The 13,957-nt window shown below is 34.1% G+C and overlaps 1 protein-coding gene across 1 annotated transcript; it reads right to left on the bottom strand.

Moving 5' to 3' along the window:
- Positions 1–1,347: 1,347 nt before the first annotated feature.
- Positions 1,348–3,096, bottom strand: LOC129941656 (E3 SUMO-protein ligase ZBED1-like). Its single transcript, XM_056050349.1, has 2 exons — positions 1,943–3,096; positions 1,348–1,897 (listed from the first exon to the last, which is right to left on the bottom strand). The coding sequence occupies exons 1-2, from the start codon at positions 3,088–3,090 to the stop codon at positions 1,348–1,350; spliced, it is 1,698 nt and encodes a 565-aa protein (XP_055906324.1). The 5' UTR covers positions 3,091–3,096.
- Between the last annotated feature and the right edge of the window lie 10,861 nt (positions 3,097–13,957).

Below are 13,957 nucleotides of genomic sequence, written 5' to 3' on the forward strand. Positions count from 1 at the left end.
GTTCTAAGTCGATTTCCTCTTGGCTCAACCTCGATACCAAAGGATATAAATGTTACATATTTGTGATGATCGCAAAAAATAATTATTTTTTTGACGTTGAAACGCAGTTTGTATTGGATTCTTGTAAATAACGCATCCCTTTTATTTATTTTCAACAACAATTATTTTCTTTTGTAGATGCTGAAATAAAATTATAAAAGCTTAAGATTTCTGTCGAATGACGAGATTCAAGACGCTATCAAGCCAATGGGATTGCGGGCTCGTTTTCGAGAAACACTTTTTCGTTGGAGGAAATCCGAATTAAATTTACTTGTAAAATTTGCTCTTGATAATTGTAATTTATGTCTTATTTGTTTTCAAAGGTCGTAAATGACGAGGATAGCTAGTCACAATCAATTGCTACAGTACAAAGTAATTTCATTGTCAATCTTGATCTAGACCTGTGTCAATCTTGATTGATTCGGTCTTTATGACCCGTTCATCAAAAAGATTGAGTGATTGCAATCGTAGTAAACCAAATCAATCGTTCTCAATGTCAATCGTTTCATCCAGCTGTCTTTCGTTTTAAAGGAAATGGAAAAGAAAAGAAATATGTTTCGTTCATTCAACTTATTCTCATTCAAATAAAATGATATAAAATGGGAAGTAAACATAGCTTTGAAACAATCAATCAATTATTTCAATACTAATCGTTCTAAAGTAAAGACCGACTGACCGAAACTGAATGAAAATGAAGTACCTTACTTACCTACTCTACTGCAAAAAGTAAAAGTTCCATATGGTTCCACTCGCTTATTTTCCAATTTCCTAAGGTTCGCTTACACTTAAATTCAGTCCACAATCGCATGGAGTGGAGATGAATTTTTGTAAGTAAGGTAAAGGTACGCTCATTATTATTCCATTGTTTATGAATGCGGGTGAAAATATATAAATAAATATAATTTGTTTATGAACCAACGTGAATGTTCCGCTTTCGCCGACGCGGCGGCAGTTTTTGTTGTTGTTTAATATAGTTTTATAGATTTACATATGTCTGTTTTATTCTGTATGACAGTTGAATTTTTGTGTAACGAAAAAATGTACTGCCACATGCAAAACGCTGAGAAACCAAGTCAAATAAAGTGAAATTAACAAGATCAAAATAATTCTATTTGAAATAAAACACATGATGTCTTTATAATTTATATATGGAATGTTTATTAAGGTAAGATATAGGTACGAGGAACTTTTTTTTAAATCGAAGTTATTGCACTCGATTGAACTCTTAATACGAGTACAGTAATAAAAGGTACATTTGTAAGTCTTATAAAATTTTAAGACGAAAAAGTATTAGGTATTCGACAAAGTCTACAAGTTATAATTTAAAAATAGGCATTGCGCTGCTTTTGTGGGCTTTAAGCTGCTACGCCTATTTGAAATCGTAAGACCTGCTTTTGAAAAAACTCTCTCGCATGGTACACTCGTTGCAACAATGCAAAGCCTCTTAAGGGCAAGGTTGTAGAGTCGTGGATATATATGTTTTCTTTCCTTCCACCATTTAAGGGGATCATCGTTGCGTCGAATAGGTGTTTCATTTATGTACTTATCAATTTCTAAAATACTTGCAGCATGTTGGTTTGGGTTGGAAACGATTAAATCCAAATGAGAATCGAAATCTCCCCATATCATTGCATCGTTTTGACGCCACGATGATTCGGAATTTGTTGAAGTTGATGCAGTAATAGTATCTGGATCTGCCGGTGGTGTTTGCGTTGGGAACCATAACGCCTTAGCCTTCAAGTCCTTTAAACATTTTTCATAGGCTGTTAGGTTAGAAAACCGATGTTTTTTGAATCTTGGATCCAAAAATGTAGCTTGTGCCACTCTGTCATCAACAAATTGATCCACTTGCTTAAACCTGTTTTTAATGGAATTTACAAGAGTACTAATAATGAAATTAATTTCGTCGATTTCATTATTATTTTCAATAGACATTTTATTTAAATGTGATCTTATCGCTTTGATCATGAGCATCGTTTTTGAAATGGTGACATTTTTTTTAGCCGACATTTGTTCCGTTATTGCATGAAAAATTTTGAAAATATTTGTTGCCCTCTCCAAAATTGTCCAGTCGCTGGCCGACAAGCAATTTAGGTCAGGATTTTCAATTGCCAGAACTGCAAGCACAGCGGATTTAACAATTAGAATTCTGTTGAGCATTTCGTAGGTAGAATTCCACCGCGTTATGCAGTATTGCTTAAGCTTAAGTTCTGGCAAATTGAGCTCCCTTTCCATGCTTGCAAGTTTGACTGTTGCTTTAGAGCTTTTTTTGAAAAATGCAACAATATTTTTTACTTTCACTATTTTCGACTCGATAATAGCAAGTCCTTCACCAACAACCAAATTAAGGCTATAAGCAAAACACGGGAAATGGTTCCACTTTTTAAATTTTACAGCACCAACGACATTGTAAGCATTGTCTGTCACAACACAACACACTTTTTCTTCCAGGTTCCATTTATTCAATTCCGAGCTGAGCATGTTTCCCAGGTTAGTGATGGTGTGGCTTTCGTTATAAGGAATGCATCCTAGGAGACGTGACTCCAGGGATAAAGTGTCTTGCTGCTCTTGAATGAAGTGGACCGTAATTCCGATATAGCTTTGCTGCGTATTGGATGTCCGACCGTCTGTTGTGACACAAACAGCTGAAGCTGTAGCTAATGCGTCTTGTACCTTTACTTTTGTCTCTTCATAGAGCCTAGGTATCAAAGAATTACTTACGGTTTTCCTTGAAGGGAGCTGGTAACTTGGATTAAGCATTTGAACAAATTTCTTGAATTCCTGGTCTTCAACCATACAAAATGGATAGTATTGCTTCACCATAGTTTTGACGATTTGTTCGTCTAATTGTTTTGAATAGTTTAAGGAAATGGGTTTTTTAGTATAGCTGGAAATTGTTTGTTGTCGTTGTGCTGTAAGTCGGGGCGTTTGATTAGAAGTTGATGTGGTTATTGTACATGATGAGGATGAAGTTGAAGGACGTTCTGTTGTTGCAATTATGAATGGAGTAGTGAAAGACGTTGTGGATGTTGCTGTGGATGGAACTTCCATTGCGATAGTAGGTGGTTGAGAATTTTGTTGTTGTTGGTTGATAGAAGATGAAGATCTTAGATTTCCGGTGGCACCTCCGCTGATGCTTATAAATTTTTGACAATAGAGGCATTTGGCCGTTTTCTCTGTTGTTTGAGAGAAATGCAAATTGGACTGCGTTTGTTCTTAAGATCCATTATTAAATTTGTCTTTACAAGGTTAAAAAAAATTATACTTATTTAAATTTTCTATTTAGCTGAAAAAAGAAAGCTACCTGTAAAATTAAAATAAAATTCCCTTGATTTTCGTAAGCATTAATTTGCTGCCTGAGCCAATAGGTAGGTAGGTATTTTATGTAGTTTTGAATTTGAATCTCAAATTCACAATCGCAACCAAAAAGGCAAAAACCAAATACCAAATACCAGACGAAAGACAATAACGGAAGTTTTCCCATTTCATTCCAAACCAAAATGAAACAGAAACCTAAGTGATTGAAAAAGTGAACGATTGGAATAGAATGAAATTTCCCCATTTTATTCGCAGCCAAAATGAAACAGAAACAGAAACCAAAATGATTGAAAAAATCAACGATTGAAAAGAACGAATCATTGAACTGAACGATTGAATCTTTTAACACACCTCTATCTTGATCATAGAAACGAACGGATAAAATGAAACACCGATTTGTTTAGAGTCGGGAAACTCAAAAAACTCGTCATCAGTTTTAACGCACTGAAAGTCTCTCTTTTAGGGATTAGGTTGACGTTTAATTATACGAAAATCATGGTAAAATAATACCAACCGATGAAGCAAAAACATTAGCAAAATATGTTGAATTATTATCGATTTTAACTTGTAGTTTTTCTGTGTAGTCATATGTATAAATTCTGTATGATACTGTATGGTCATAGGAAAAAATGTTGGAAAGTAAAAAAAAAATATCAGGAACTGCCTAACAAAACGTAGTTAAGTTCAATTATTGTCATTTCGAAACGTGTACACATACACTTGTGGCCATTTAATTAAGTCACTGCATTTTTAGAAGATTTAAAACATTTGCATCAACTAATATTGTTCTTGTTTTTTTAATAACGGATTATTTGTTGTCATTCGATGACAACAACGATAGTACTTTGTAAACACACTTTTTTTTTCTATATGATTTTATGTGATTTGTGCAGTGGCCATATAATTAAGTCAGCTTATGTTACTGTGTCTTTTTTTGGTGGAAATTGTTATTTTTAATAATAAAATATATTTAAGTTTATTTTTGATTTAAAATTTTCAATTTGCATAGTCAATTTCAGATATGGACAAAAAATACTTCCACTCGAGAGGAACGGCGAATAATATGGGAAGCATACCGAAGCTTGAGAAAAATTTCCGAAGTGGTTTATACAACCACTTCATCTCGAGGTAAAGTGGTCAATGCTATTAACAGCCTCGGCACCACCGAATCCAGTGGTTATAAATGTTAACAACGAAAATGGTGTTTCTCACCGTGCGCTTCAATCTCAGTCTCAACTGCAATCCCGATCAGTGCAGCAAAAATGGATTAATTTACTGAAAGACCTCTTTCGCAACAAAAACAATCAAAAATTGACCAACAACTAATTACTATGATAGCCAAAGAATATCACCCATTGCGGTTAGTTGAGGAACCTCAGTTTGGGAAATTTGTCACTTTTATGCCCTGCATACAGACTCCCAACAAGAAAAACTTTGTGGCAAAACCTCTTGCCTCAGCTTTTTTCAAGCTAGAGCAAGAAGTTAAGACAAAAATTGAGAACGCTCCAGCAGTTTGTCTGACAACTGATGCATGGACATCAATAAACAATCAAAGTTATATTGATACAGAAAATGCACAGCTGTGCTCCATTTTACTTGGTTGTACTGAATACAACCAAAGCCACAGCAGTGACAATATGTGCGCATTTTTAAAGGACCAAATTTCAAAATGGAAGATCGACCATAAAGTTGGAGCAATTGTAAGCGACAATGCCAAAAACATTCTTTCCGCAGTTCAAAAAAGGAATTGGCGGTCCATAGATTGTTTTGCTCACTTATTAAACTTAGTGGTACAAGCTGCACTTCAAAACATTAAAGGCCCACTAAAAAAAGTTGAAAGTGTTGTTGAGCTTTTTAAGAGAAGCACACAAGCCATATAAACTAAAAGAGATTCAATCCCAAAAGGATTTGTAAACCTTAAAATTAAGCAAGACGTTCCAACACGATGGAACTCTACGTACGACATGCTTGATCGTATTTTAAAAATAAAAAATGCTGTTATTGCAACATTAGCAATAGTAAGAAATGAGCTTTCTTTAAACAATGAAGATTGGGAAATTTTAGAGAGAATTCTAACAATTTTAAAAATAAAATATTTTGGTTCATAACGGTCGAGATATCCTGCGAACAAAATCTGAGCCTTTCGAAGGTCATTGCTTACTGCCGACTGTTAAAACTTTAAATAAGCCGTTTTGCAGAACAGCTTTCCGATCCCAAAATTCCGGAATGTGTCCGCAAAATTTGTGAAGAAAATTCAAGAAGAAGTTTAAAGCCGTTTCAACAATTTGGAAAAGAATTTTCTCTACGTTGAGGCTACAATATTTGACCCGAGGTTTAAAAACAAAGGTTTCCGAGATAACTTGAATTTTACATCAGCCTTTGACAAATTAAAACAGAAAGTTGCATCTCATTCTCAACAGTAGTGTTATTTTCAAATTCAGAAAGAATCTTCTACTTCTCCTGTTGAGGAAGTAGTTGCAGTTGCATCGACTTCATCATCATCAGCAAACGCATCTATTTGGGATGCTTTCGACAAGAAAATCTCAAGTTTAGTACCAGAAAACACAGTAGCTGCTGGGATAATTGAATTTGAAAAATATTTAAACGAACCACCACTCAGGAGGACGGAACACCCTTTAATTTGGTGGAATGCCAGAAAATGTGTTTACCAATTTTGTATCGGTAAATGCTCAAAAGGCTTAATTTGGTAGCAACATCTGATCCTTGCGAACGAAATTTTTCGAAAGCTGGAATGATCCTTACCGATAAACGTAGCCGTTTGTTGGCCAGCAAGGTATCACATTTAAATTTTTCTATTCATTTTCATTTCCATTCATGTAACTTTGTTTGTTTATTGATATTAACTCTCTGCTCACAAGGTAAAGTGGCTTAAGTCGTTTTTTAACATTTTTCAGGAGAACGAATTTAAACTTTAAAAAAATATATAAGGAGAACCGTTTTGAGTAGAAACATGAAAATTGGACACAAACATTATAATTTTCGTCTCTTTTTCTTTACATTGAAGGACTAACAAAATAAGTTTAATTAAAGTTTTTATAAGCAAAATTTGTCACTTAAGCCATTTTACCTGTTTCTAATTTGTATATTAAATTGGCTTATGTTACTTAAGCCGGTTTTCCGAATTTCGTTTCAATTCTTGTGTGAGCTTACTTATACATAAGACGTTTTTTCCTTTTTTTAAATTTAACTTCATTTTTACTTAAGACTTTTTTCTCTTAGGAAATTTTTGTTAAGTTTTATTGAAATAAAAGTTATTATAGGAAAACAAAACATAGAAATAAGTTAATACAAAAATTAGACTGTAATAAAAGAAGATAGCTTAATACCACCTAGTCAAAAGTACAATCTTCGACTTCTTCTGTAAGATCCGGATGAAAGTCTGGTTTTGCTTCAGTGCAGAGAGTCTTATAAAAGTAATGAAGCTGCTCATCAATCAAAGGGAGCAGCTCCATAAGATCTTGTTTTTTTGCTTCGTTGATTTTGTTGGGTCCATCGTGCATTATTTCAAGAGGGCCTGTGCCTAGTTCATTACATCCTCGTTTTTTAATATTGAGTATTTGAAATGGTCCTTGCTCGCTTAGAGAATTCTTATAACAAATGTTGAATGGAGCATCTGATGTGAAACGAAGCCATCTAATGTTCCTCCAATCTATTTTGTTGTTATTGTCATTAACTTTGCGAAAAATGCATTTATTTTTAACAATCGACCCAAAGTTGTAAAATTTGGATCGAGACATCTCAATTACATCAAATTTTGTTTTGATTCCGACTCCCCCTACAAACTGGTACCAATCTCTTGGGTGGTGAATTTTGTAGTTAGTTCTTTTTTTCTTTCTTTCTAAAATGGAGTGGTCTATGTCACATTCCATGTGCGTGTGACCCGGAATCAAAAATTTGTGATCAATATACTTTAAATTGTTGGTTTCATTACAAACGCACATCAACATCATTATTGCAACCATCTTATTTTTATTTTGCCCGAAGCAGTTGTGACTGTAAAAAGTGACATGCTCGGTGTCTGGTGGTAGGGCAGAGGGCGAATTTGTATGTTCAAATAAGCATGAAGCTATCTCAATGCCACCTCTATTGGCAACAGCTTCATGCCACATGTAACAGTGGGGAGTTCCTTTTACGTAGTCGTGTATAGTCAAATTAAATGTATTTAACTGACGTTTATAAAAAGTTACCGAAGATTGTAAAAATGGAGTGTTAAGGCTGAAGATCGAAGGTAAAAACTTCCTTACCTCGGTGATTTTTTGCAGACTCGATATCCTTTTTATCGATTCATATGCAGAATCTGCGTCTTAATGGTGTTGTTTTAGCTCCAGTTCAACTGATGTTAGGGCACCTCCTGTGACTGACGATTTTTGTATAGCCAACAAGTCACATTTTGTGCAGGTATCTGCTTTTGGCTTCTTGAATTTTATATTAAGAGTCCTAAAAATCTCTGCATATTTTGTTAAAGAAAGTGGTAATATCTGACTTCAAATCTGTGATGATTGTATCTGTCAGCGCATTGACACTGTTTGTAGCTGTTTCATTAGCCACAACTGGCACAAATATCTCGGTTTCTATATTAAATAAAGCGAAAGTTGACTTAGATTCATTCACCTAGATAATATATCTATAAGATTTGACTATCAAACTCCCTAGGACGAGTTGAAGTTCTTAGGTTCTCCACAGAGCAGCTTGGAATTAAACCCATTTCATCTTTATGGAAAACGAACTCATAAGATACTACATTTATATAACTTTAAATAGAAAATAATATTTCTTTCCAACGTGAATGATCCGCTTTTTATTATTATTTAAAAAAATATCTTTGCTTTCTTAAGAATTTAATACTGGTATACCAATAATAATATGGGTATTCAATTTTGAAAGTCAAATATAATAGGTATAAGCTTATACAAACATTTATAAAAATTAGTTCAAAGATGCAGGTAAGCAAAATACTTAAATTAATTCAATTTTATATTTAACTTGGTTTTTATGATTTAAAAATTTAATAACTATTCCGAAAAAAGGAGTGATTGTTGGTGTATAATTTAATAGTCACAACGTTTTTTGTAAGCCTTTTTGCATTCATCCTTCACTTGAAAACTGCTTCTTGACGTAAATATAGACAAATCTTTTTCTTGAGTTAACTAATCCTGGCTTAACTCACTACTGAAAAACTGGGCCTTAGTGTTAAACATGAATACCTTTAATATAATGAATGTAGTTTATTTATATGTATTTTGTATAAAATTAAAAAATAAAACACGACCAATCACATAATGTACATATAGTTATATGACACTTAAACTACAAAGACAGAGGAGAACAAACATACCTTTAGGTTCAGGATTCTTATTCTTAACGCCTTTCAAACGTGCAAGAAGAATCAATTGCATTGCTCTATTCATTTTGATGTTAAAAAACTTTTTGTTTATGATAATAAATAGAAAACAATTATTGCGAATGTTTTTTTTTGTTTAAAGCTTCTTTTTTTTCTTTAAAATGTTTTCTTTTCCAGACTCTTACATATATAATTATAAAAAATTCTTTCACTTAAATACTCTTACAATGATTTAATAATATATATACTTATTTCACTTTTATCAAACGACCGTATTTACGCTTTAAAAACTCAAATTAGAATGGCTTATGTGTACATAAATCAGTTTCCCCTTTTAGATTCTTTTTAAATCCAGCATACTTTGATCGGAGTAAAATGGCTTATTTGAATTTAAAACAGCTTTTATTTGAAAAATGTTCCGGGTAAAGTGACTTACGTCCGTTAAACCCTTGTTCCAAACGAAAAAGTTTTTTATTTTTTTTTCTTTTCGTTTGGAAAAGTGGCTTATGTTCTCATAGTTCAAACAAAATCACAGATTTCATTTAGGAAAAAAGGATTATGTCATTTACATTAGAAACTGAAAATGGAAAACCGGCTTAAGTATACATAAAATTTAACTTCAAATAAGATTTTGTTTTGGAAAAGTGGCTTAATTGTACTTAAAATTGTCTTCCTTATCAAAAAACTGAAATTTTAAGTTTTTTTAAAACGGCTTAGTTACACATAAGCCAAAACTAAATTAGATGAAAAAAGAATATGTACTTAAGACGCTTTACCAAAAGCAAATTTTTGAAATATGCTGGAATTAAGCCGTTTTTACAATCCTGAAAGTGACTTCTAGATGGAATACAAACAATCTGAAGACATAGAAATGTAGATAATTTTTCACTTTATTTAAATGTTAAAAAAAAATCATTTTTGGCTTAAGTCGACTTAAGCCACTTTACCTTGTGAGTAGAGAACTTGTCCTTGGGGTTATGTTTCAAATTTGTTCATCCTTTTTGTTTTCCCAAGTTTTTCTTAAAAAAACTGTATATCGTCGTCGTTCTATGAAACTCCCTAAATCCATTTTCCGCAAAAATGAAATAAATACACTAAGTGCATGCAAATGACAAAATTTATATTTTTTCAAAACTCACATCATCAGCTCACGACATCAGCGACAAACATGTCAATATTTCTTGAATCATTGTAGTTTTGAATTCGTTTTTGATTCTTTTTAACTTAGAGAAAGAACGTTCCCCACTACAATTGGTTACCATCATACTTAAGAAAATTCTTACTGCAATTTCAACATTTGGAAATTCATCTTCAATTTTATTAGTTTTTAAAAAATGATAAAGCTCTAGAATATTGTCAGTTTTTTCATTTTCGTGTCGAATAATTTTCAAGTACATATTTATTTAAATTCAGGCATTCAGCATGTAGTTCATCTCCGTTCACATCTTCGGTGTAAAATTTAGCAGAAGATTTGCAGTTCTCTTTTAAGTCTTCTGAATTCAGATTTTGGCCAATCTTCGTATACGAACCTAGTAGCTGTTTCAAATGAACGATTAGTGTGTCGACAATGGGAAGAAAGGTTTCAATTTTAAATCTTTCTTTCCCAGTCAGAATTACTGAGGGTTTAGGGCCGTCAAAAAAGTCTGGCGTGAGCTTCTACACCTCATCCTTTCAGAAAGGTCCTGATATTCGGAATCCGAGTTTTTCTGTCTGGCTGATGAACCAAAGTTAACAAAATTGCCCAATTATAAATTCATCTTTTGCGCTCAGCAAATTTATTGCAACATCCAGGATAATATTTTGTTTTTGAAGTAAAGTACTTGTTTTATAAATTCTTTGCAATACAGAGTTCCAAAGTTCTGTAAGTATGGTAAATTCAAGCTTGGACATTTTTTTGCAAACACTTAATGCTTTCTCTCTGGCCTCTCGTGACTGTCCTAAATCGTTCGCGATAGAGATCAAAGCTTCTTCAATTTCTTGATGACCTTTATATAAGGCGCTTAGTGCATCAGCTCGCGCCGACCATCTTGCTTGAGAAAGGCTTTTTAAAACTTTTTTTTGGACCTAAATGAGCAGTCAACACACTCCATCGATGAGAAGATACCGAATAAAAGTTATACAATTTTTGAATAATGTCAAAGAATTTGGTTGCTTCTAAGACACACAAAGCGGCATACACTCCTACCAAGTTTAATGAGTGCCCTGCACATGGTACAAAAGTGGCAAATTTACATTTTCGAAATGTCATGATCCTCCAAAAACTTCAGTATGGTTTCCGCTAAATAATAAGATCTATGTTCATTAATTGTAATAAAGTCCAAAAACCTTTCAACAGGCTCGTGATCTTTTACGTAACGAATAATAAATGTTAGTTGATCAACATGAGACAGATCGGGTGTACCTACTTTCAACGCTAATTGAAAAATATTTTGCCATTTTGACTTCTTTTACAATAGTTTTCAAAACCTGTCTTCCCATGACATGAACAAATTCATTACAGATATTTGCTGAAAGATAACACGCATGACCACTTCCTGGATTTTCAAATTTGCTTACATGATCTGCGAGAAACGCGTCAAACTCGCTAAGCAACTCAATGCATCCCAAATAATTCCCGTTATTGGGAGATCCGAGGATCTCATTGTCACCGCGAAATGGAAGCCCTCTCGAAGCTAAAAACTTTACAACAGCTACAATCTGCTTCAACACATTTCTCCAGTAACTTACTTCATTTTGATGTTGTGATATTAATTCAGTATCTACTCTACCTGTCACTTTTGTTCGTGCTATGTTGGTCATCATAGATTGTCTATGGGCAGAACTGCTTTCATGTGAAATAATTATTTGATTGATATGTTTCCAATCGCTACTAGTACATCCACTTGGAAAGCATAGATGAACGTCACAAGGGTACAGCATGAAAAGCAAAATACCGATTTTTTGGAAGGAGAATATAGCAACCATTTTCTTTCGACGTGTTCATTATTCTTTAATTTTCGAGTGAATAATTCTTTGTTGAAATATCTTGATTTCAATCTATTTCCATCTTTGTAGGCGTTATGTGAATTGGAAAAGTCAGAGTTCTTATTTTGAAAATAAGCAGGCCCTTTTCTTATCAAGTTTTCGAGACCTTTTTCCGCAAAATTATCGGAAAAATAATCTGCAATGTTACTGCTGCTGCAGCTGACCCGTTGCAGTTGCCCGTTGATATTTGTTTTCCCTAGATGACGTCGTTCTCGGTCGCAAGTACCGCTTATCACGACACTATGAAAAAGGGTGTGGCCTGCGCACTTGTATGTTGATGGGCTGATTTCGATTCGATCGTCAACGTCGTCTATGATGAGGATGCGCAAAGCGCAACGTTAGTTGCTCAAAAATCTGCCGGACGAAGAATTATTTCTTGTCGGCTCGCGCCGCGCCGTTGCACAGTGTGAGAATTCGCTCATCTAGGGGAATTTAATTAAAAAAATGAGTAGAACAAATTGATGCGAAAACAGGTTTTACTTGAAGCCTAAACCTTCTAATAAGCGAATAAGAAAAAATTTTTATGTGGGAAGCATGTAAAATAAAAATAACTCTGCCACATAAATTTTTGGATGAAATTCCATCCACTTCAAATATTAAAAGTGAAGAGTGCTGTGAAAAAATTAAAATGAAAAAAGTGCAAAGCCTCTTTGATTCATATACATAGCTTTGAAGAAATTGGAACGGCTTATGAAAAAAACTTGAGGAAAGTTGGAAAGAGAGATACTGTTGCTATAATTAAAAAATTTTCACTTAGTTCCCCAAAGGAAGGTTTGTTTTCAATATTGTATCATAAACATTTATTTACTTTTGATTTAATTAAGGTACAAATTTAAAGAAATCACTCAAAAAAGTGTCCTCTAACCGAATTTCTTTATCTGCTGATGAATCGCTAGCATTGATTGTGGATGCGCAGCTATCCACTCATCAATATGAGATTGTGCGTCAGAAACTCAACAAATTTGTTCCAAATTTAATGCCCACATACGACAGAATTAAAGAATCCAAGAAGAAATGCTATCCTAATATGAACACTGTGTCAGAATCGGCTGCCACATGTGATCTTCAGAGCTTAGTTGATCATAGTGTCAGGCGTTTATGTTTGGCAGAGAAAGATGTGTTGAATTGTGAGGATTTTAAAACAGGGCTTAAAGAATTATCTCTGATTTTTAAATGGGGATGTGATGGAGCCCAGCAAAGATCATATAAACAAAAATACACGTCTGAAGAATGTTATGACGAAAACCTTTTCAGCGTGTCTATGGTTCCAATTCAAATGTTTTGTCAGGAAGATCGTATCAAGACCATAATTTGGCAAAATCCTGCCCCCTCGTCAACAAGATACTGTCGCCCCATAAAACTTGTTTTTGCCAAGGAAACGACTGACTTGATAAAATTGGAAGTTGATCTGATAGCTGAGCAAATAAACGCACTAGCACCTATTGAATCATGAGGAAGAATTTCATGTTACAATTAAACCAGTATTTTTGTTAACAATGGCAGATGGCAAAGTATGCACTGCCTTATCACCTGTGACATCGTCATCACAAACTTGTTACATATGCGGTGCAAAGCCATCAGAAATGAATAATGCCACTATTATTTCGAGAAAGTCTTTGGATGCGTTTTCAATGTCCTTTGGGTTAAGTCCACTCCATTCTTGGATTCGTTTTATGGAGTGTATCCTTCATATAGCATACAGGCTTGATGTTAAGGTTTGGGAAGTCAAAGAGAAGGAAAGCAAGGAAAAGGTTAAAGCCAGGAAAGAACTCATACAAACAAGATTTAAAATGGAGACTGGCTTACGCATTGACATGCCAACTCAACAAGCTGGCAACTCGAACGATGGCAATACGGCAAGGCGATTCTTCCGAGACGAAAATAAAACGGCTGAAATAACAGGAATTGATATAGAGCTTCTAAAAGGGTTTCACATTCTTTTGGAAGGCCTAGCTTCTGGATTTCCCATTAATTTGGATGCTTTTGAAGCATGTGCGACCAGGACTAGGACCTTATATCTTGAGAAGTATGGATGGTATTACATGCCAGTAAGCGTCCATAAAGTATTATTTCAAGTGATTGCTTCTTGCATTCTTCCAATTGGCCAACTTTCGGAGGAAGCGCAAGAGGCAAGAAACAAAGAGAATAGGAAATATCGGGAACTATTCACCAGAAAAACATCGCGGTTGTACACGATGACAGATCTTTTCAATC

This window comes from Eupeodes corollae, chromosome 1 (assembly GCF_945859685.1).
Source record: "Eupeodes corollae chromosome 1, idEupCoro1.1, whole genome shotgun sequence".
Classification (NCBI taxonomy): domain Eukaryota; kingdom Metazoa; phylum Arthropoda; class Insecta; order Diptera; family Syrphidae; genus Eupeodes; species Eupeodes corollae.

Excerpts from the sequence above, each read along its gene's own strand:
- LOC129941656 (XM_056050349.1), bottom strand. The coding sequence starts at position 3,090 with ATGGAAGTTCCATCCACAGCAACATCCACAACGTCTTTCACTACTCCA. Across the intron at positions 1,898-1,942 it reads AATAATAATGAAATCGACGA|GTTTAAGCAAGTGGATCAAT; the intron begins AATTAATTTCAT and ends CATTAAAAACAG.